General features: G+C 36.9%; 1 protein-coding gene across 2 annotated transcripts in view; it reads right to left on the bottom strand.

Moving 5' to 3' along the window:
• Positions 1-20,334, bottom strand: part of LAMA4 (laminin subunit alpha 4) — a 95,649-nt gene that overhangs the window by 21,769 nt on the left and 53,546 nt on the right. The window contains exons 10-23 of one of the 2 annotated variants that reach the window (XM_065734895.1): positions 20,121-20,288; positions 19,211-19,404; positions 17,861-17,977; positions 15,683-15,831; positions 13,459-13,600; positions 12,310-12,406; positions 11,636-11,755; positions 10,434-10,619; positions 7,093-7,232; positions 5,725-5,898; positions 4,426-4,568; positions 3,910-4,072; positions 2,195-2,328; positions 864-1,035 (exon numbers count right to left, since the gene is read on the bottom strand). In XM_065734895.1, coding sequence (XP_065590967.1) covers positions 864-1,035; positions 2,195-2,328; positions 3,910-4,072; positions 4,426-4,568; positions 5,725-5,898; positions 7,093-7,232; positions 10,434-10,619; positions 11,636-11,755; positions 12,310-12,406; positions 13,459-13,600; positions 15,683-15,831; positions 17,861-17,977; positions 19,211-19,404; positions 20,121-20,288 — 2,099 coding nt within the window. The remainder of the gene's footprint in view (positions 1-863; positions 1,036-2,194; positions 2,329-3,909; positions 4,073-4,425; positions 4,569-5,724; positions 5,899-7,092; positions 7,233-10,433; positions 10,620-11,635; positions 11,756-12,309; positions 12,407-13,458; positions 13,601-15,682; positions 15,832-17,860; positions 17,978-19,210; positions 19,405-20,120; positions 20,289-20,334) is intronic. The other variant, XM_065734905.1, reaches the window with a different exon arrangement.

Here is a 20,334-nt window from a genome sequence, read left to right as displayed (position 1 = left end):
GATGTGGGTTAATGCTTTTAATGCTAGTGTTCGTGTTCTCTTCTAGTGTGCATGCTGTTCCCATAGTTAAAGGAGACATGGGAAAAATAACACTCTAAAAACAACCACAGGCCATGGACTAATGTCTCTGACACAAATTATTCCACCCTCAGAAGTCATTACTTGAAGTAATAAAGTGGGTCTTAATCTCATGCTTTTAAATGCAAATGCAGCTAGGGATTGTCTTGAAAACCTTGAACGTGAAAATTAAGCAGGGATTACATTCGTAATATTTATGAGTTGTTCTTGCAGAATGGACTAATGGGGCAGTTTATCTAAAAGTGTCTGTAAGCAGGCATGGTCTTCCACAGATCAGAGTTTTCTCCATAACGTACAAAGTACATGAGTGTCCAAAAAACCTCTGTGCATTTTTGCTTAGAAGATATGCAATTGAGGCTGTAAAGCTTTGACCAGCAGTTGCTCAGTCCAGATTCTCGTAAGAGCAAAGGTTAACAGAGGCATGCTGTACTGCAGAGCAAATCTCTCTCCACAATTATCCTGTGCAAGTTAAAGTGAAAACTAGAGAGTAACTCTCTTCTGAGTGTGGATTTGCTGCCTTCTGAATGCTCATTGTGGTGGTACATGCTAGTGTGTAGACCACTGTATGTCTGTGGTATGCACAGATATAGGACATTGTTTTCCATGGCTTTTTCAAGCTATATTCCACAAAGAACTAGGGAGCCTGATGTGGAGATGCCAAAAGACAAACGAAAAATCTGAGCCTGTCTTCAGAGGATATTTGCATATACTATATATGACATTGTAAGTACTGGAGAACTTGTAGTACTCATGGCTAAAGTGTACCAGAAGAATTTGATACTCACTCCATTAACCATCAGTAGGATCAATCCATTGTCTGTAGGTGTTCGAACTTCAATGTCAAATCGAGTCACCTGGCTGAATCTTCCCCTCCTTTCAATATTTCTTGCCACAGCATAGCCAGAACCATCAAAGAAATAGCTCACAGCTCGACTCTGAGTGAAAGCCAATTTATTTCTATGAAAAAATGTTCAGGGAAGCAAAAATTGACAGCGTCAGCACTATGGTCCCCATTTTCAATTGAAGAAATGAGAAATGAGAATGAGCAGAAATTTATGAGCCTTTATAATTACTTTCTTGAAATTATTATTCTGAACTGATGCTTTCTCCTGGAAGTGATGAGACTGATGACTTTTTCTTTCGAATTCTTTCAGGGATTTTTTTCTGAAATGTACAGCTAAGTGTATCTAACTCCTTTGTCATTAGATTGTGCTTTTATTCTATGGTGTAAAGAACAGGAAAATTCTTTGCTGATCCTTGTAAGGGTAATGACACCTCCTTATTATAAGGATATGCATATATTTCTATTAAGAGATTGCCTGGTTTGTGCAGAAATCCATTTAAATTCTCCATGGCCTTTAACTGAGAATGGGCCCCCCTGGAGAGCCCAGGAATGGACCACATGCACTTGAAGGGCGGCAGCTCCCAGCTGCTGTTCTGTCTGGGAATGTCATGGGCGGTTGCTTACTCTCACTGCTTTGTCTCAATACTTACTGCATTTCTTCCCTAGTGAAAGCTGCACGTTTATCTCCTGTTTTATGTATAGAAAGATTCTAGTGTTGTATGAACAAAATGCCCACTCACGCCTGTGCCAATCAAATGCTGTGGTAAATGTTCCTTTCTAATTAAAAGACCATAGTTTTGTATGTGTGTATGGCTTATTTTGGGGATTTCTACTGTGGGTTTCAGCATGCATGGCCAAAAGGTGACTTCTGTACTGACTTTGTTAGCTGGGTGTGGGAGTGCACTCAAGTTTACCAGACCTGCTGGAGCTAACTGGTTGTGGCTGTATCTCTTACAGGGAAGTTATTCAAAGCAGAAGCAGTCCTGATCTTGGCAAGCAGCTGGAGGAAAGAGGGAGTTTAGTTCCTGCCTCATGGCATAGCTGAAACACTCCCTCCACACTTCCATTTCCGAGGCAGAAGCTAGGTTGTGAGAAAATTAACAGAGAGCAAATATCTTTAAGTTCAGCTTCTGGACGCAACTAGGAATTAACAGTGGCCAAGTTCCTTCTGGAAACTCAACGTCACCTTCCCATCTGTCTTCTGAAGCAGATCGGAACTATCAGGACTGGCACTTCCCACAGACGAGGAGTGATGGCGGGACTGTCACCTACCTGGCACAAGGTGGCGATGTGGTGGTGTCGATGTTGTAGGCATGCTTGAAGTTGTACAGGCTGATCACATCGTCGTTCAGAGTAGCCAGCTCCAGGCAGCCGATGAAGCCAGGCAAGTCTAAGCGGGGAGGGAGCTGTGCAGGAAGAGAGAAGTAAAAGGACACATGCTTTTTTTGGGTTATCATAAAAGCATTTTTGCCTGGGATTTTCTCTGTACTCCTCATATTGTGAAAAGAATGGGATACTGCTGCCTTAGAATAGTCATTGCAGTATGATAATGCATATCATACTGCAATGATGATCATGATATAGCCAGTAGCCATAATATTTCATAAGTGAAAACAGAGCATATGGAGCATAAAGATGTCCTCACAGAGAGAGAAGATTGGGGCAGGTGAGGCAAGAACTTTTTTTGTAGTTTGGTAGTTTTGAAGGGAGTGCATTTGGGAAGAGTTAGGATTTGACTAATCCTGAATCATGATCAATGTGCCTGAATCTCTCCAGAGATATTTCATGTCTAATGAACAGACGTTCTTTGTTCCCTGAAAAATAATTTCCTACCATGACAGAAGAGAAAGAATGAAAGAGCACTTTAAACCCAGGATACTTGGATTCAAAGACTGCACCAGTGTCTAAGCCTCAGTAGGTATTATTTTAAACAGTTAGCAGGATATAGAAACTCCTTCTTTTAACAAAGGTCACTGCAAATGGAATTTCAGTGGCCACATTGGTGAAAGATACAAAAGAATAATGCTGATAGCATTAGTTGAATAATTCTTTTGATATTAAAATACTCTGCCCTGTGGAACAGGTGTGATATTAATAACACCTCTTGCACTTCAGAGACTGATCACTGATGGGAACTTTAATTTGGCTTCTCATTATTTCAATTTTGCTTACAACAACAGTAATGCAGCAATGCAGAATATATGTAGCTGCAGGAGAAAATGAGGTTCTCATCTGCAGCACAGGACCTGCACTTTAGCAAATTATCTTGTTTCTTTTTCTCTTTTGTTTCTTCTACTGCTCTACTAAATTATTTTAAGTATGAAATATTGAGTGGTTATGTGATACGTTTTCCATTAATAACAAGATCAGTCATAACATTTTCTAAATCAAAAAAATTGGCCCAATGCATTCACAGAGGCAGGTAAATGAGGTTCTAGTACAAGCTGACTGTGTTGAGGTGGGTGCCAGGCAGAACTCTCTTCCTGCAAGTTCCTCAGGCATGTGTTGCACAGGCAAGAATTCATGCCATTGCAAGGCAGGATCTAAACCACTGATAATATAAATTCAAACAAATCATTGCATCAGAAGTTTGCTAGTATTAATGGTATGTTACTTGTCATTTTTGTAACAGTTGTAAAAGAAAAATTCTTAAGTATCAAAGTCAGCATTTAAAAAATTGAGTCGCCTGTAAACCAGGTAGCTGGGCTACCAGGCCTTGATTTATGCAATTTATACAAATATCGCTTTTATTATTACTTTTCAGAAAACCTTACTGATAGCCAACAAGAATCTGATCCTCCTACTTTATGACATTATATGCTGGAGAAAGTAGTAGATTTTGCTATAGCTAGAAGAGATAGTCTGAGAATAATACATTACTAAATAAGGACATTCCATTTTCTAGCCGTTTCTGTGTTAAAAGGGAAACCTAGCAATATAGGTTTTTATTATTTAAGCTCTGAATATAAAGTATTTATCTGACCAACCTTGAAGTCTGGAGGTGCTCCACCAACATAGAAAACAGTATTTTCAGGTTCCAAATTCAAGAGAGAGCTAGGACCAAGAGTCTCTCCTGTTTTGATGAATTTTTCTTCTGATGTGCTGCTAAGACTGGGTACAGTTAAAAACATTTTGCCATGTCTTCCAATCCTGCAGAAGGAATTTGTAAGAGAAAAGAGTTTTGTGCTTGCAAGACTAAAAAAACCCACAAACAACAGCAAGGCTCCATCTCTAGGAGGGTTTTTTTTTTTTCCCTCCTTAGAAGACTGGTATTCTACAGGGAAATAAATAGAAAAAGTATAGACACTCTCCCTTCCCCCCTCATTTCCCTGTGGGTCCTGGCTCTCTAAAAGCAAAGAGAATTTCCATTTATTTCAGCAGGGATAGAAACAGATACTGAAGACTACTAATGGGCAGTTCTGGGACAGCCTTTTCTGTGTTGGTTTTTTTTTTTTTCTTCTATGAGCTGTTTGAATTTGTTGAAATGCACATTGTCTGTTTACCTCTCAATTTTGATGATGCTGAAGTAAGAAGGCCAGGTGCTGACTGGCTTGGAGTCCAGAGGTATTTCCACGTCTTGGTCTCCCAGGTTATATATGTAGACAAGATTGTCATTTTTAATTGCCAGTCCCATGTAATTTTTAACCTAAAATACCAGTGGAGAAGGATGTCAGAGCTACAACATTGAAGCAGATTTATTGCAGGGCATTGGGCTATATAAGAGAAAATGAAATCTTTAAAAGTAAGGTTTCCTGCATATTCTATTAAAATAATATATACATTATATAATGTATTTATAATTATTTTTACATATTAGATTTATATTTTACACATTATCAAAATATAATTAAAAAGCTTAATTCTCTAATTAGTTTCCTTCAGTGCACAGAAAAAAAAATCTCCGATGTTTTACTCATTTTTAATTAGGAAAATAGGAGGTCATAAGATTTTTACTGACTGTAAATTGGTCATGTTTAATGTGAAGCTGCTTATCAGTATTTACTGCACATATGAAGGAAATAGGAAGAAAAATTTGTCTGATGCCTAGGTACTCTGATGTGAATAAATCCTCCACCAGGAGGGGTTTCTCTTAATTTATATTCCGTAGACGTTCTTTTTAAGAAAAGCTGAAAAAGAAAAGCATGTTGTTTTACCCTTCTCAGCAAAGACCTTGTCAGGATTCTACTTGGCTTGTGAGATGTGATTTTTCTCCTTTCGGGAATCACAATTTAATGAGCAACTCTTTCACATCACTTGCAGGTAGTGAAAGCATATGCCATTTCTAAGTGTTTCAAAGCAGTGAATTACAGATGTACAGCAGCAGCACAAGCCTCAGGCAAAGAGCCTTCTTAGCTTGTGGACTTCTGGTCTAGGAGGTGTGGAATCGTCCCTCTCAGGAGCATAAACTTGATTAAATGGTGGCCCAAAAAACAAAAGCAATACAAGTAATGGTAGCTGCTCAATACTGGCAGTGGAGGTGGGCAAGTGAAGCTCCCAGCAGTGGCAAATACAGAAGCATGCTGCGTAGGCAGCCCAATTTGTCTTTTAGAGAGAACCTTTCATTGCTTGCAGTGAACCTTTCATTGCTTGCAGTTTCAGGAACAGGAGTGCTGGGGTGCTGGAAGCCCTTGCGCTTTGCTTGGTACTAAGTCAGAGACAGTCACTGAATCAGGTGACAGTAGACACCTCGTGTTTTGTGAAATGGAGAAAAGGTGAGAGAAAAAAACAAGGGCAAATAAACTTCAATCCTATTGCAACATTTTTTAATATATATTCAAAAATTAACTAGGCTATTCTCTTACATTTTTGTTTCCGAGGTACAAAATGAATCTGTCTGGAGATGCTGCCAGTTGTGGGTTGTCTTTCTGAAGCTTTATATACAAGCTCATGGAAGTGAAAGACTTCAGTTCCTCCACGTTGATCTTTGGATTGACTTCCACAGCTGATTGGCCCCCAAACATCATAGACACTTGGACCTGCAGTTGCAAGTGTGCTAAGTGAGACACATTATTGCTGCCAGTGGATATTACTTGAGGTAAATGCGAATTAACTCTTGGTGAGTAGCACCTCTTACTACTAGAATGGAATTGGCACCAATGGGGGTGCTATTCAAAATGGTATTGCTTATAACAATCATTTATGGAAGATACTGCAAAGAGGATATAGAAAATTAATTTTAAGCTAATTGAAACTTGTCATTAACTATGCTTAAGAATATTAATATTACATTAGAATATTAAATTATTTAATAATTTAAATTTCAGTGGGACATTGTGTGCTTAGTTGAATTAAGGCTACAGCACTAGGTATACACCATAATGAAGTTCCTACGGGACTATAAAACTTCTACCTATAATCTTTTGTTGCTTTGAGAGTACTGTGGCCAATTTTCTGTTTAGGAGTAATACTGCTTTATTATTGAAGTTGGAGTGATATATACAAGATGCTTAGTCCAAAATGAACTATAAACTTCAGTGTAACTGCAGTAGTGTTTTCAAGTTTAAGCACAATATTCCTGAATGATGAAATACCTTTAAAAAACAGTCAAACATTTCCCATATACTCATCTACTATTTTTTTAAAGCAATGTACATGGACAGCATTGTGAATATGTAATAATGGGCTGAATTTTTGATTTATGTGAATTAACTCAAATATATTGTTTTAATTTTTGACCTCGGCATTCATGTTACAGAAAAATCCTTCATAATTTATGTATGAAAATGAAAGCATTTTTCTCAATTAAATATGCATGAGTCAAAGATTCTGCTACTCTGCAGAAAAATAATTCAAAAGAAAAAAAAGAATACTGTCAACCGAGGAGAGTTTAAGTTGCCATAATTATTCCTGCTCCTAACGAATATTGCCAGTTGACTGATGAACTATTAGTTTTACCTGTAAATGGTTCTTTTACAGTGTCCATCATTAACACTGTGTCCATCACTTAAATAAAGTTGCTATCCCAGTAGAAACAGTCTGCAGTGAACACTATGGTAATGTTAATTGCTTGTAAACAAGAACTGCAAATATTTTATTGACTTTCATACATTTTGTTTATGTAGTTGGCAGGAGATTTCAATGTTCCTGACACAGCCCAAGAAAATGAAGCTGCTGGAAGATACATACAATAATTAGCACTAGTAACCAAATATCCCATCTCAGAGTTTTACCTTGCTTGCTACACTCCTTGTTTGGGCAATCAAGTCTCTGATCCGCTGAATGCTGGAAGAAATATTGTTTGCTGGTGCCTTCTGTTCTACTTTACGCAGTTTATCGAGGAGTTGAGGGAAGACTTCCGTAAGTTTCTTCACTGCAGTTAGAAAAGAGGTGACAGCTTGTTTTGTTCCTTTTGCAACACCAGTTTCACACTAGGAATATTGCTCCTTGCACTCCTTAACCAGCCTATCTCCTTATACTTTCAGAAAAAGTCCTAGGTGTGGTGTGTGAGAAGTGCTGATTTCAGAAAGGTTAGTGACTTACCAGGATCTAGCATTTGCAAGTGTTGGGAAGAAAAACTTTGTGTTTTCTTTGCTAAATGCAACTATTTTTCTAGTTACTACGATGGTGTTGTACCTCTGTACCATTTTTCTAAAGGAGCTTTGCAAATGTTCATCATTTTAACCTTTTCATCTTCCTTCAAGGCAGATAAATGTTAAACCCAGTTTGAAAGATATGGCAACTGGAGCAGAAGGATTAGTTGTTTGGCATCTCACTGGAGATCAGCGGTTGACCTGGGAATTTCAGAGGGGAGCTATGGTTCATGAACTTTTCAAATTCAGTTTAGGGGAGATGAAGAGGTTGCTTCCCTCTGGTCTCAGCTGTGCTTTTCTCCCAGAGGTTACCACTCACACAGAAGCAAAGGCTGCAGAGGTGATGTATTACCCCACTGTGCTAACAGAAACTTTGCTGCTTTCTGCCTGTGGTAATAGCCCTGTGCTATACAATGGTAGAGAAGCTTAGAAGATGATGAATGTGCATCTAACTGTACTTACTACCTGCCCCAGACTCCTCAGGTTTCCTGTCTACATACAACAGGGTCATGAATCACAGTCCTGTGCCTCCAGTCTTTTGCTGCAATGTCTCTTGGTATGTGTGGGAGAAGGATCATGGTCAAAAGGAAATGTGTCTGCTTTAATGAGTACAAAGGCAGAGAATTGCTTTCCCAGAAAGATAGTAAGAAAAATTACAGAGAAAGTAAAATAACTACTACTAATAATCCAATTTTGTCACATCAGATTCCACTGACATGCTGCCCTTTGAAGGATATTTACACATCACATCATTTTTCATCTTTAATTAAGTGTAGGTATAAGTAGCTGAGTATAATTAGATGTGATTTTTGCCACAAGCTTCATGCATACAAGAAAGATCCAGTATTCATTGTTAATTTTTAATGACATAAAGTCACTGCAAAGGTTAAGATCTGATTTGTCACATTTTTAGTTATGTTTTAAGCGTTATCAACTTGTATCCACCTGTTCTTGATTTCTTTCCCTTGTATTTTTATTCTTGTCTGAAGAAATAGGGAGACAGGTAGAGAACCTAATCCTCAGCTGTACTGGCATTTTAAAAAAGGGAAAAAAAATATTTTGTGCTCTTTGTTCCATGTTGACTACAGACTGGAGCAGCTCTCAGCCTCAGATTAGCAGTGAGTACTAGAAGATGCCATGGAGTCCTGCACAGCCTGCTTCTCTTTGGGCAGAGTAGAAAGCTATATTTGGCACAGCCTTGCTCTCTCTCTGCTTGGTTCTTTTCACTTGATTTTTTCACTCAAAGTTCAGTGTAGGAATGAGCTGTGAGGAACTTTGGCTTCTCCAATTTTTCTCCTTAAGTCCTGAAAAATCGTATATCCTATATAGGATCATATATTGCATATAAGCATTACTGTATATAAAAAGTGCTGTTTTTTTCAACAAATCCTCCATGAAGCACATTAAATAAATGTAATGCATTATTTTCAGAATACATTAAACATTCAACTTAAAAAGATAATCATATATATATATGGTTACAGTATAATAATTCTCTTGCAGAAAGTTTGCTCTGCCTTTTGAAATGAAGCACATCACAACAATCACTTAGAAAAAAAGAAGTCCTGTTTCTTGTTAAAATAAAAAATTGTAAGCTCAGGAAGTGGTGCAGCAAATTTCAAACATTCCTTTTTGCTGTTGTTTGTTTTGTTTAAATCACCAACTGAACTGTAACTGTATTTGAGTAGCTATCTTGAAAAACTGCTTTTTATCTGTTTGAAATTTGAGATACGAAGATAGAAACACAGCTGTGATATGAAAGCGCCAAACTGTCATCTGTTACTCCCAGTACTATTGTAAAATCTTGCCACAAACCTCTTCTTTTTATCCTTTATATCACATTCTTCAGCTTAGAAGAATAATGTTTTTTAAATAACATTTAATTTTTGGAATTAAAGTAAAAATGAGTCTTCCCCTGAAGAAGACAGAAAAAGGAAACTGTGAAGTAGGAAATACCTTGACTATAACCTTCCAGATGCTTTCCCTTTTGGTGTTTTCCTTCCCTAACTGTCCTTCATCCTCTCTGCTGAAAACTGTCAATTCCCTGCACAGTGACAACATGGGGAACCTTCTCAGCCACCACAGCCATGACATCTTTTTACCCTTCCAAAAATGCCATGCAAGCTTTGGTCAAGTGTAGTTTGGGCAAACCAGCTTAGAGGCTTTCTCTGCATTGTTATTAGCATGATGGCACAGGCACCTGGATGAACATATTTCATGACTTCCTCTTGAGTTTGATGGACATTCTTGTTTCCAGGCCAGGCAAACCTGGCAATACATACTGCTTATCTGAGAGCACTCTGCTGTCCTCAGGCAAGTCAACACCTGTCTTCCCAGGCTGTGAATCACAGTCACATATAACTGGAGCACTTCCAATGCAGCCTTCTTTGTAGCTGGTACCCTACATTCTTCCTAACAAATCCTCACATTTGTTCTCTATTGTTCCTCCTTGCCCCTCCTAATGAAAGTGAAATTAATGTCATGTTTACAAGCTTTTCTAGCAGTCACCCTGCTTAAATATTGCATTTCCTCTTTATTCCTCTTTTATTCCTTTGTTTAGACTACAATCTCATCAAATCAGGGACCTTTTCAACTCAATGTACCACTGAGGATAGAAAAGCTCTGTTTTCAAGTGTCTCCCAATGTTATAAAAATGATAGCTGAACCATGCATCATAATGGTAAGAAGTATGTAAACAAGCTGTCCACCTTTCAGTGCGACCTTGGTACCCTAATAGAACTGCCAATATGATTTCAGCCCTTAAGTGTGTAAGTCATTTTTGGAAATGCTCATGTACTCAAAAGTTTTAAAGAGGATCTGAGTCATGGCAACTGCTACTTTTTAAAACACTTTCCTGTAGATAAAATTCTGTAAGAATATAAGCAATGAAAATGAGGTGTAAATGATTTGTACAGCAAGATACTGCAATGATTCCCTTCCATTTTAACACTACAGAACAGCAAAACTCAGGCTGCTGTTACCTGCATCCCCAGCTGAGTACACGGCGCTGTCGTAGGCAGCTGAGTTGTGCTGGAAGTCTTGCAGGTTCTGAGACCACAACCTCACATTCTCATCCATGGGGGTTGTAGCCTCTGTTACAGTCACAGTAGTGCTAACAGCTTCTGCAGTCTTCTGTTTAGCTTGCTCCAAGCGCTGTCTGGCCTCCACTACATAATAAATAGGGGATGAGAAGAAATGAACACTGACAAAGACTCAAATGAGCTGTTGCCTGTACTTCAAAAATGATAAGATTAAGAGGATTTTATCCTCTTCAGAATGGAGATTCAACCTTGCTTATTTGGTCTTCCCTTAATTTCTGCAAGGAATATTCAAAACTCCAAGTGGGTGGTCTACTATTGTATTAATTCTTTAAATGTAACAAATCCTCATTTCCTCATAGTTCTGGATTGTTTTTCAATGTCCTTGAATTTTGAAGGTTGTCTCATAGCCAAGGATGTTCTGATTTTCTTTGAGTTTTTAAAGAAAATTTATGTAAAGGCTGAACATTTTTCATGAAAGTTATTTTTCATGGAGAGAAATCAAGTCACTAAAATGCTTTTGTTATTTCATACCAAGTATATATATATATTTATATATATAAACAGTATATATAAAAAATATATATATATTTTGGAGTTACCAAGGACTGTACTTCTAAAATCATAGTATTTTGCATATGATATCTTAGTAGTAAAAAGCAAGCTATTTTTAATAGAAATTAATGAAGAGTTTTTAAATATGTCAACTGTGAACAAGTTGCTGGATGCTCTACGATGTCTGTTTTCTGAGAAACTAAAGTGAAATTTTGTTAGTTAAGACTGACAGTAATTAATCTCACAATTACTCTTCATATGATTACATGTGAATGAGATTTTGACAATCAGTACAGTAAATCCACAGATTTGTAAACTCTCTAAGTCCTGAAAAAATCAAGAGTTAAATGGGTGAGAACAATTCTAGGAAGGAGAATCAAAACAAATGTTAATAATTTCTGATGGAAAAATGTATAATTTTATCATGAATACATTAAAGATGGAGTTGTATTGACTATGTCTTGTAGTTTCCATCAAATTTGTTTGAGCCTTCCTGGGACTGGAATTATCAACTTCATAGGCCATATGCAAAGATAAAATATGCTGTAAAGCATTTGAAGTTAAAGAATCATAACAACGAAATTTCTTACAACCTAACTCTGCTGACTGCAGTTTTGTGATGGCTCTCATCAGTTTGCTTTGCACAGCATGCATTCGTACCACGGTGCCATTAACATGATGGTTGGTGTCTGCAATGGTTAAATCATTACCTGTGGGGAGAAATTAGGAGATATAATTAAATGATATAAAAGTAACATTTCAAAAATGTAAGTCTTTTCCTGTTGAGGTAAGTTATTTAGCCTTTAATATACCATTGGTAGTATACTAAAATATTGTTTAGCATAGGGTATAGTAGCACTCTTGACTTCACATAATCTAAAGTCAGAAGCAGCCTCAGTGCTCATAGCCATTATTTGCTCTAACTCAGTCAGTGCCATCTCTCGTTGCAGAGAATAGCTCCAATCTTATGCAAGAGAAGGTCTAAGAAACTCGAAAGGTCCTGAAAAATCAGGGATCATTTGTGTAATTTTAGTACTTTCATTCATTTTCAGTGAAAAAAAAAAAGGTGAAAATCCTTTAACATTTATTATTATCCTCCACTGAATAAATCCTGAAAGATTCCTGAATGCTTAAACTGTTTTGAACTGATTTCAGTCAACTACTTAGCTGAGTATATTTACATGTGAAAAATGGTGCAAATATTTAAACAGTGGCTATGTTGCAAATGGTCCTTTTGTAAATGAAATAAACTTTGTATATTTACTGTAAGCTGCTGTCTGTTGTAGCTCCATGGCTCGGTTAAGAAGTTCTTCACCTTTACCTCTGTGGTAAATTATCTGTGTATCAATTCCAACTGCAGCCTGCAAGTGTATTTCAAAAAAGAAAGTCAAAATAATGGTTACCAAAAGTTTCCTTCTGATGTGTATAATTGTAGACAATGTATTGCTTGATGTAAATGTAACTGCAAAGTCATGGCAGTTTCATTTTCCTTGTTAACATTTAAGATTGGCAACTGGAAAAAAAAAAAAGAACACTGACAGGAAAATTTCTTATAGGCTGCAATAAAAGCTTAGAGAAACATGTACATTCAGAGGGTGATAAAGAATAACTAAGATGCAGAAAGCAAAGATGTCATCTTAATTTATCAGCTCTAATATACCAACTTGGTATTCATGCGGCATGTTAGGCACGGTGTTTCTTTTGACTGCAGACTCCATCAGGAGATGAACACGTGCTGTGTGGGGAACTGTTTTTATGCCCCATTAGCAAACTGTAAGCAGAGGACTGGACTCAAAATCCCTACGGGGGGTCACGTTCCTGCAATCCAACCAATCTCTCTTTCTATCTCACTAATAAATTGCTACTAAATAGTCTTTTTAAATTATATACATAAAAAAGGGAAATAAAATACTTTTAGAACAGTAAGGCCCAAGACAAAACTAGTATCCTCATCAAAGCAGTAAGTGTACAAGTGGCTATTTGCCTCATTTTAACTTTCTATGAGAAACAGTGATGATCCTGACATGATCCTTTCCTTTCTGTTCAAGGCAAGGCTGGATGTGGCTCTGGGCAGCCTGGTCTAGTTGTTTGTGACCCTGGCCATGGCAGAGGGGTTGAATCTAGATGATCTTTGAGATCCTTTTCAACCCAGGCCATTCTGTGATTCTATGTTTCCACCTGGTACTGTGGAGTTGGAGGACTCAAGCACTGATAATCAGCTCAGGGTTCCTACAGGGCAGGGAAGTTGTCTGCACTTTTAGGATTTAGTTTAGGACATAATATATTAAGAAAAATGTGCAGTGAGAACCTTGACGCAAACAATGAAGCTAGATCTTGTTTTTTCTTCATACTTAGGTGTCCAAAGCCCTTGTAGCATTGCAAAGTAAATGTTGGTATTATGACAACTACTTACATCATTGACCCGGTTTGTTGAGTTCAGTGCCAACAAAGCAGCATTGTTAGCTTCTTCAATATAACCAGCAATATTTTCATATACATTTGAAGCATTTATTGCCCTTTGTACTAATCCATTTGTATCAACACCATGTAAATTCCTGTTAAAAAGAGAGCAAACAGAGGAAGAAACCAAACTGCATCAAATTAGCTTCAAGTTGATTAGCTTTCTTAACATTCTATGAATCTTGAATACATAACTTTGGCACATAAATATATTTGGCCTAATCTGTATTCTCTCCATTGTGTATGACAGTCTATGCCAATCTAAAGGAGAAAACTATGTTAATAGCAGGTACACCCCAGTGGTTAATAACCTGCTAAAGCTCAGGGAATTTGGCCTTCACATCTATGTGAGCAGTAACAAGTAAATTCTAAGCTTTTATCTTTTTTTTTTTTTTTAATCAGGATAGAAATTTCATAAATGGACAGAATAACAGATCTATGAGTTGTCCCTCTATGGAGAAAACTCCTGTCTGTGAATGGAAAGAACTGTGTGTGCCAGTGATCAGGAGAACTGTATCACCAGGCTGTTTATATGTTTCAAATGTAGATGGGAAAAGGGGGAGGATTAGATGGAGAACTATCCACTGGTCATGACATTTTGCAAGAAGGTGGATTTCAGAAATTGAACATTGTCTTGTTGGCATGGTAGAGTGTGTATATCAGTGTGTATATTAGGTGGTAAGTGGTTTTCAGAGGAGATTCAAAACAATTGGCTTAGGTCTGAACCTTCAATAGTTAATGAATTCGAGTAGGCATTACTTTCTATATTTTTGTGATAAACAGAATTCAGTAAATATATTAAATTTATATAAATATATATTAGATGTACATTTATATCTGCTCGTGTGTATTCACTTCAGTGTATTTGCACTCTGAAGATAATAATTTTCCAATTACCAGTACTGTTCTAAGAATTTTCTGCTATATTCCCACCAAGAAAACCAACAACAACAAAAAAATAAAAGCCTAACAAGCTTATAAAGCAAATCCATTAAAAAAATCAACAACAACAACAACAAAAAAAAACCCCAAACCCAACAAACAAAACCAACCAACCAATCAAAAAACAACACAGGAATTTGAAGATAAGCTAAATTTAAAGGATTGAATTAAGTTTAAAGGATTGAAGTTTCACTGCAGGACAATCTTCTAAAAACCCAGAAGAGTCAGCACATTTCCATCTGGATATTTCACAATTATTTCTTCTCATTTTATATTAAATTATTGATATGTTGGAGTTGGTAGTCATTTAAAAATTATTTTAGGAAAGGATGAAGGCTAGCCATATGGGGTATTTTCTTTCAAGCGATTCTACTACCCCCAGCTAGGCAATCTCAGACTGAACATACTGTTTGCTTTCTAGGTTGTCTGTAGTTTGTGTAGCATTAGAGAACAAGAGTTTCAGATGTCAGAAGAAAGCCATCTGTTATTTTTTTCACCATTTTAATCTCCTATCCAGTGTGTACTAATATTAAGAAACAACTGGTATTTAGATAACATGCGTGATGAGTAGTTATGACACTTTATTCTCTGAAAATATAGGTCTATTATATTATTTAAGGTAGAATTTGAAGTATTTTCTTTAAGAAATCACTTGCAGCAGTTTTTTTTTTTTAGTACCAATTGTAAATAAAGTCATATTTCAAATCTGCCTAGAGTGAAGGAAAGTTTGTGCATTTATAATCTTGCAGCAAATTTTTCATATTACAGAGGGCTTGTTTCACTAAGACACAATCTACACTTCCAGAACTATTCTATCTGAAAGCCAGTTCTTAAACAAAAATAAACACAATTAGTTTATGGACCATATGCAAAAACATTTTTTAATGTGAAATAACTTACTGATGGAAGCTTCATTTAATCTATCTGTATTGTATTATTTTAGTACTTTACCGTTTCTGTTCTCTTGCTATGGCAAGAGGATAATGTGCCAGATTAGAAAGGGGAGAATATCATGCAAGCTATGTTTGTTTAAGCTGAATAGATTTTGCTTTGCTCAACTTCAGCTTTTCCCTCTGGACCATAGAAGTTCTTCCTATACATTAGTTCCCAGCAATTTGTTTAATGCCAATTTACAGCCAGTGTATCTAACGTCACTGTTTCTGCTTGTCTCAGTTCATTCAGCTGTTCAGAAATTAGCACTTGTATGAACAGAGTCTACTGAAGTTAAATTTTACCGGTCCAATTCATCAGCAAGTCTTCTTAGGTTATGTGCATGCTGCATAGCCTTTTCTTCCAGTTCATCATCAAACAGAGATAGATTGGCTATTTTTTCTTGCAATTCCTTTCTTGCTCCATCTATTTCTGCGTAGAACCCTGACACGTTCTGAATAAATATGGAAGGAAGGAAAGAATATAAAAATTGTAAAAAAAATAACTCTTTATTCTTATGTTTTATTTTACTTTTTTTATAATGCTTTTTTTTTTTTTTTGTCTTTTATAGTTTTAACAGAAAGAGCAAAAGTTAAATAAAGAGTCTCATGAATGCTGGTAAAACAAGACAAATGGGGGAAGAAAAAAATCAGCCATAATTCAAGAAAACTCTTCAAAAGATATTAGAGACAGATGCAAGAAATACAAAAGGGACAGTTGAAAGATGTCTTGTCATCTGTTGTGTTTACTCCAGAACAGTGTCAATTGCAAGCTTTTTGATGTGAAGTGATACTAAGTAGAATAATTAAACCAGCTCTTAGCAAAATCCCCTCACTGTGGTTCTCGCTAAATTAGGAAGTGGAAACCATGGTGTTTGCTTTTTTATTTTTTTCAACCTGCAGGCCAGAAATGAGTTCTTGAAACTTCTAAAACTAAATACACTCGAGTGGGCTGGCTTACAAAATGTCCCATTAGCGCATGATCCCTGGCACTGTTTTTGGCCCTGGCCAGCTGCCACTTTTCTAAGCCTACTTCCTTGGGGAATGAGGCAGTGCCTGTGCCCCAGGGGCAATCTGGAGGAAGTGTGTTGCTGGAAAGAGACAGAGTTTAGCAAGACAGATGTGAGCTGTGCCACACACAGCTGTGAGAATGGTCCTGGACCCATTCTGCTTTCTTGCACAGAAATAGTTCTTATAGTAGTTCTTATAGTATAGTTCTTATAGTATAGTATCTTGTATTTGTCTGATTTACAGGACTCTATCAGACATCTAACTCTGTATGTGTGGGCAAAGGAGAAATACTATCCCTTTGCTTTAGTGATAGACTTTTCTTATATGAAATATCTGTGGGGAAGACCAAAGTGGATATTCATTCACCTTCTCTCCAATACACAACCTTGGTGGCAAGTTTGATTACAGCTGTGGTCAAAAAATACAAGAAAAAAAGATAAAACAAAGGGAGAGAAAAAGGATGAATGAGTGAAGCTTGAAGGTGCTCACTGCTGGTGAGGATAGAAGATATGCAATAGTCTCATACTATCCCCTTGCTGTGTAAACGTCCCCTATGTGCAGATTTACCCACAGGATTGGGGAACCTTGAACGATAAACTGCAGCAATTTGTTTTACACAAAGCACATGAGAAAAAAATATCAAACTGACTGACTATCCAGGGACGGATATAATAAAAGAAAGCTATCCTCTTTTTGTTTTCCAAAATTAATTTTCCAAGGAAAAATATTGATAGTTGTTTCTGTGTTGCTTTGGGCAACTGTGGCCAAAATAAATGTTTGTAGAGAATTTTCATTTGTCTTGAACTATCAACAATTCTTATTGCATGAGATAAAACAAAACAAATCAAAACAAACAGTTTATGTAAAATGGCAAAGATTTTTGCTAGAAAAATCCCACTTATTTTCTTTCTTTCATTTTTTTTCTTTCATAGAAAGTTCAAAAACCATGGGAAAGGTTAATCTAAAAATTTCCCACAAAACCTTGTCTCATTCATAGCACTGGATCCTAATCTATAGTTGCAAAAGAGGATTTCAAAAAGATAATATGTTCATATGTATGTTTTACATTTTGACCATCATTGGTGTTAAAATTGAGTTATGGGACTTTAAGTCACCTTCTGTGCTCACTTGCAAGCATTGAAAAAGTATGGTCTGTCACCAGAGCACCTTTTGGCAGCCACTCATAATGAAATGACTGAAAACCCTACAGCAAAATCCTTCAATTAGTTGTGCCTACAATAAGGTGTACTTCTAATACATTATTTTTCCAACTCAGTAAAATATCATTACAAAACTTATCATCAAGGAGGAGTTATATTTTTTTTCAGAAAATGTTCATCAGTATTTCATTGAAGCAGTCAAAAAAAACCCCAAAGACAAAAATAAAATTTCATTCAGTGGTCTAAACATGTGACTTTTTAAAAGTTCAATAATTCAGGACATAGCATTTAGACAAGTGTCTGAGGCACCTACCTTTATTACCTCGCTTAACTCTGAGCTGATTTTTTGTGGCTCTGCCAGAATAGCTGTGGCACTTAGCAGAATAGTGTTCACTTCATCTGCTTGCTCTTTTAATTTCTCATGTTGTTTCTACAAAACAAATCAACAAAAAAATTGTTATGCATTGCTAGAATAGTGTTAATGTTTTGTTTCTTTATTAGTGCTTATTGAAAAGATGAAGAGATCATAAGAACATTCTTGTGATGAGAGGACTGCTCCCTAACCTGCTCTCCTCCAGTCTCCAAACAATTTTAGTCATTAAAATAAGAACAGGTTCAAATGATCCCATATTATTCTGTCATTATTTTTATTTTATTTTATTTTATTTTATTTTATTTTATTTTATTTTATTTTATTTTATTTTATTTTATTTTATTTTATTTTATTTTATTTTATTTTATTTTTTGCTTGATGAAATAATAAACCAGAGAAAGAATTTTAGGTGGGACAGTCTAATTTTGCATCTCTTAAGAAAACAGAAGAGCCATTGAACTGCTACAAGGAAAAAATAATCTCTTTTTGTATGAACGATGGATTAAGTGTCTTTCTGGGATGAAGGACCTCAAAGTTCAATTTCTTCATCAGCCAGAGAAGTTTTGAACCTACCACCCCTACTCTCATGTGAACTTCCCCTCAGGCTCTCAGGGGAAGGCCTCAAAGTACTGAAGTTATTCAGTATATACAATGCATTAGAGAAAACTACTGTAGCCTAATAGCAAGGCAGTTCCCCCAGCAAGTAGGAAACCCATTTCCAAGATATCTGGTGTGGATTGGTTTGAGAATGGATTTGTGCTTGCTGATGCAAAGACTGTCATCTGCTCTTCTTGGAAAGGAAAAGAAAAAAAAAAAAGAAAACAGTGGAGGCATTTTGCTTAAAAGAGAAGCAGGGAGAAAGTTTGGATGGGACAGTCCAGAACCTAAATGCAGTGCAGTCTTTATATAAAGACTATAATTACTTCTGTGAGCATGAAGTCCTTCCACTTTATAAATCAGTGCACAATAAGTGAAACAATTCCACCACAATACTTACAGCAACTGTGCTACTTGGAATACATCTTCCTACATTTCAGCACTGGCAACCATCTTTTCCTTGGCCAGCTACAATATACCATGCCAAAAGCAGCATACATTATTGCTTCACAAAAAAATCATAATTTTTGTACTTCTCAACTTGTTTAGAACTGGAATATTTAATTCATCCTGCTGAGTGGTCCAAGGACCTTTGAGTGGTGATTTCTGAATCTAAATGGTAATCTACTATTTTATGTACTGGTAAATATGAGCTATTTCACAGATGCTTATAATAAATAGAATTCATAATACCTCACGCTCTTGAAGATTGGCTGTGTTTTCCTTATTTGTAGCCTCTGTTTGTATAACATAGTCAAGTGCCTGGCCTAATGCCTCCTCCAGGTCTGACAGCTTCATATTGTGTTCACTGAGCTGCTCTACAACATCAGAAACCAGAGATCTGGTGTCATTGTACCTCTCATGAAACTCTTCAACTTGGTGTAACGCTGAAAGAAAAATCAGACACCACTGATTAATCCATAGCAGGCAGTTACAGACATGCATAAAGACTACTGTGTATTTTTATGCCTGTTCTGCCATCTGGACAACAAGCAGAGACTTGGGGCAGTCACTTTAAAACAGGAGCACTTTGGGCTGCTATAAGAGGCTCACTGTACATGCCCATCAGAGCCACAGCACTGATGGCATCTTTTCCACAGCTTTAGTGCTGTGGGGAAAGGCAGGAAAAGAAAAAGCTGTAGCCCTGATGTTTATTTAATGCTCGACAATCTCCCGAAGGTAGCATGGTTACACTCGCTTGGATTAGGAGACTGGCTATCTGAAGCCAAGATTGATTTCATGTTGGCAGATAATGGTTTCCTTTACTCTTATTTTTTTTATCCCAGATTTGCTCTTGTGCTTTTTTTCCTTCAAACCATCAGGAGTAGTAATTATTATTTAATCTCTTTCACTTCCCTTTCAAGTAATTTATGACAGAAGACTGCTGATGGACACACAGGTCTTATATGACCTGCTCTCTACATTCTCCCAAACTGCTATGAGCACAGTTGCTCAACCACCAGCACCTGCTGTTCCTCCCCAGGGCCTCAGCATTACATCCCAAGCTGCCCAATGTGGGCCTCAGTATTCTGTCCTGAGCTGCCAAGCCAGAGCCAGCTATGCATCAACATCCGAGTGAATGTAAAACAGATTCAAAACTCACAGTCCTTTGCTGCATGTTCCTCCTCGCCTGCAAGTTGCCTCTCATTGGTGAAAGGCTTACGGCGTTTGATCTCCTTCAGCATCTCCTCAGCCACACTCAGCTTCTGCGCAATTTCTTCAGGGCTCAGCTCTTGTTGAATCGCATAGTATTTCATCTTGCTGCTGATTTCTGTGGGAAAAAGGAACAGATGGTCAATCTAGCATGCTAAAAAGAA

Source organism: Cyrtonyx montezumae, unplaced genomic scaffold (assembly GCF_038088225.1).
Source record: "Cyrtonyx montezumae isolate F1298 unplaced genomic scaffold, pur_monq_1.0 scaffold_0, whole genome shotgun sequence".
In the NCBI taxonomy this organism is placed as follows: Eukaryota; Metazoa; Chordata; class Aves; order Galliformes; family Odontophoridae; genus Cyrtonyx; species Cyrtonyx montezumae.
The sequence above is the reverse complement of the archived record's forward strand: the minus strand, read 5'-3'. Positions and strand labels throughout refer to the sequence as shown.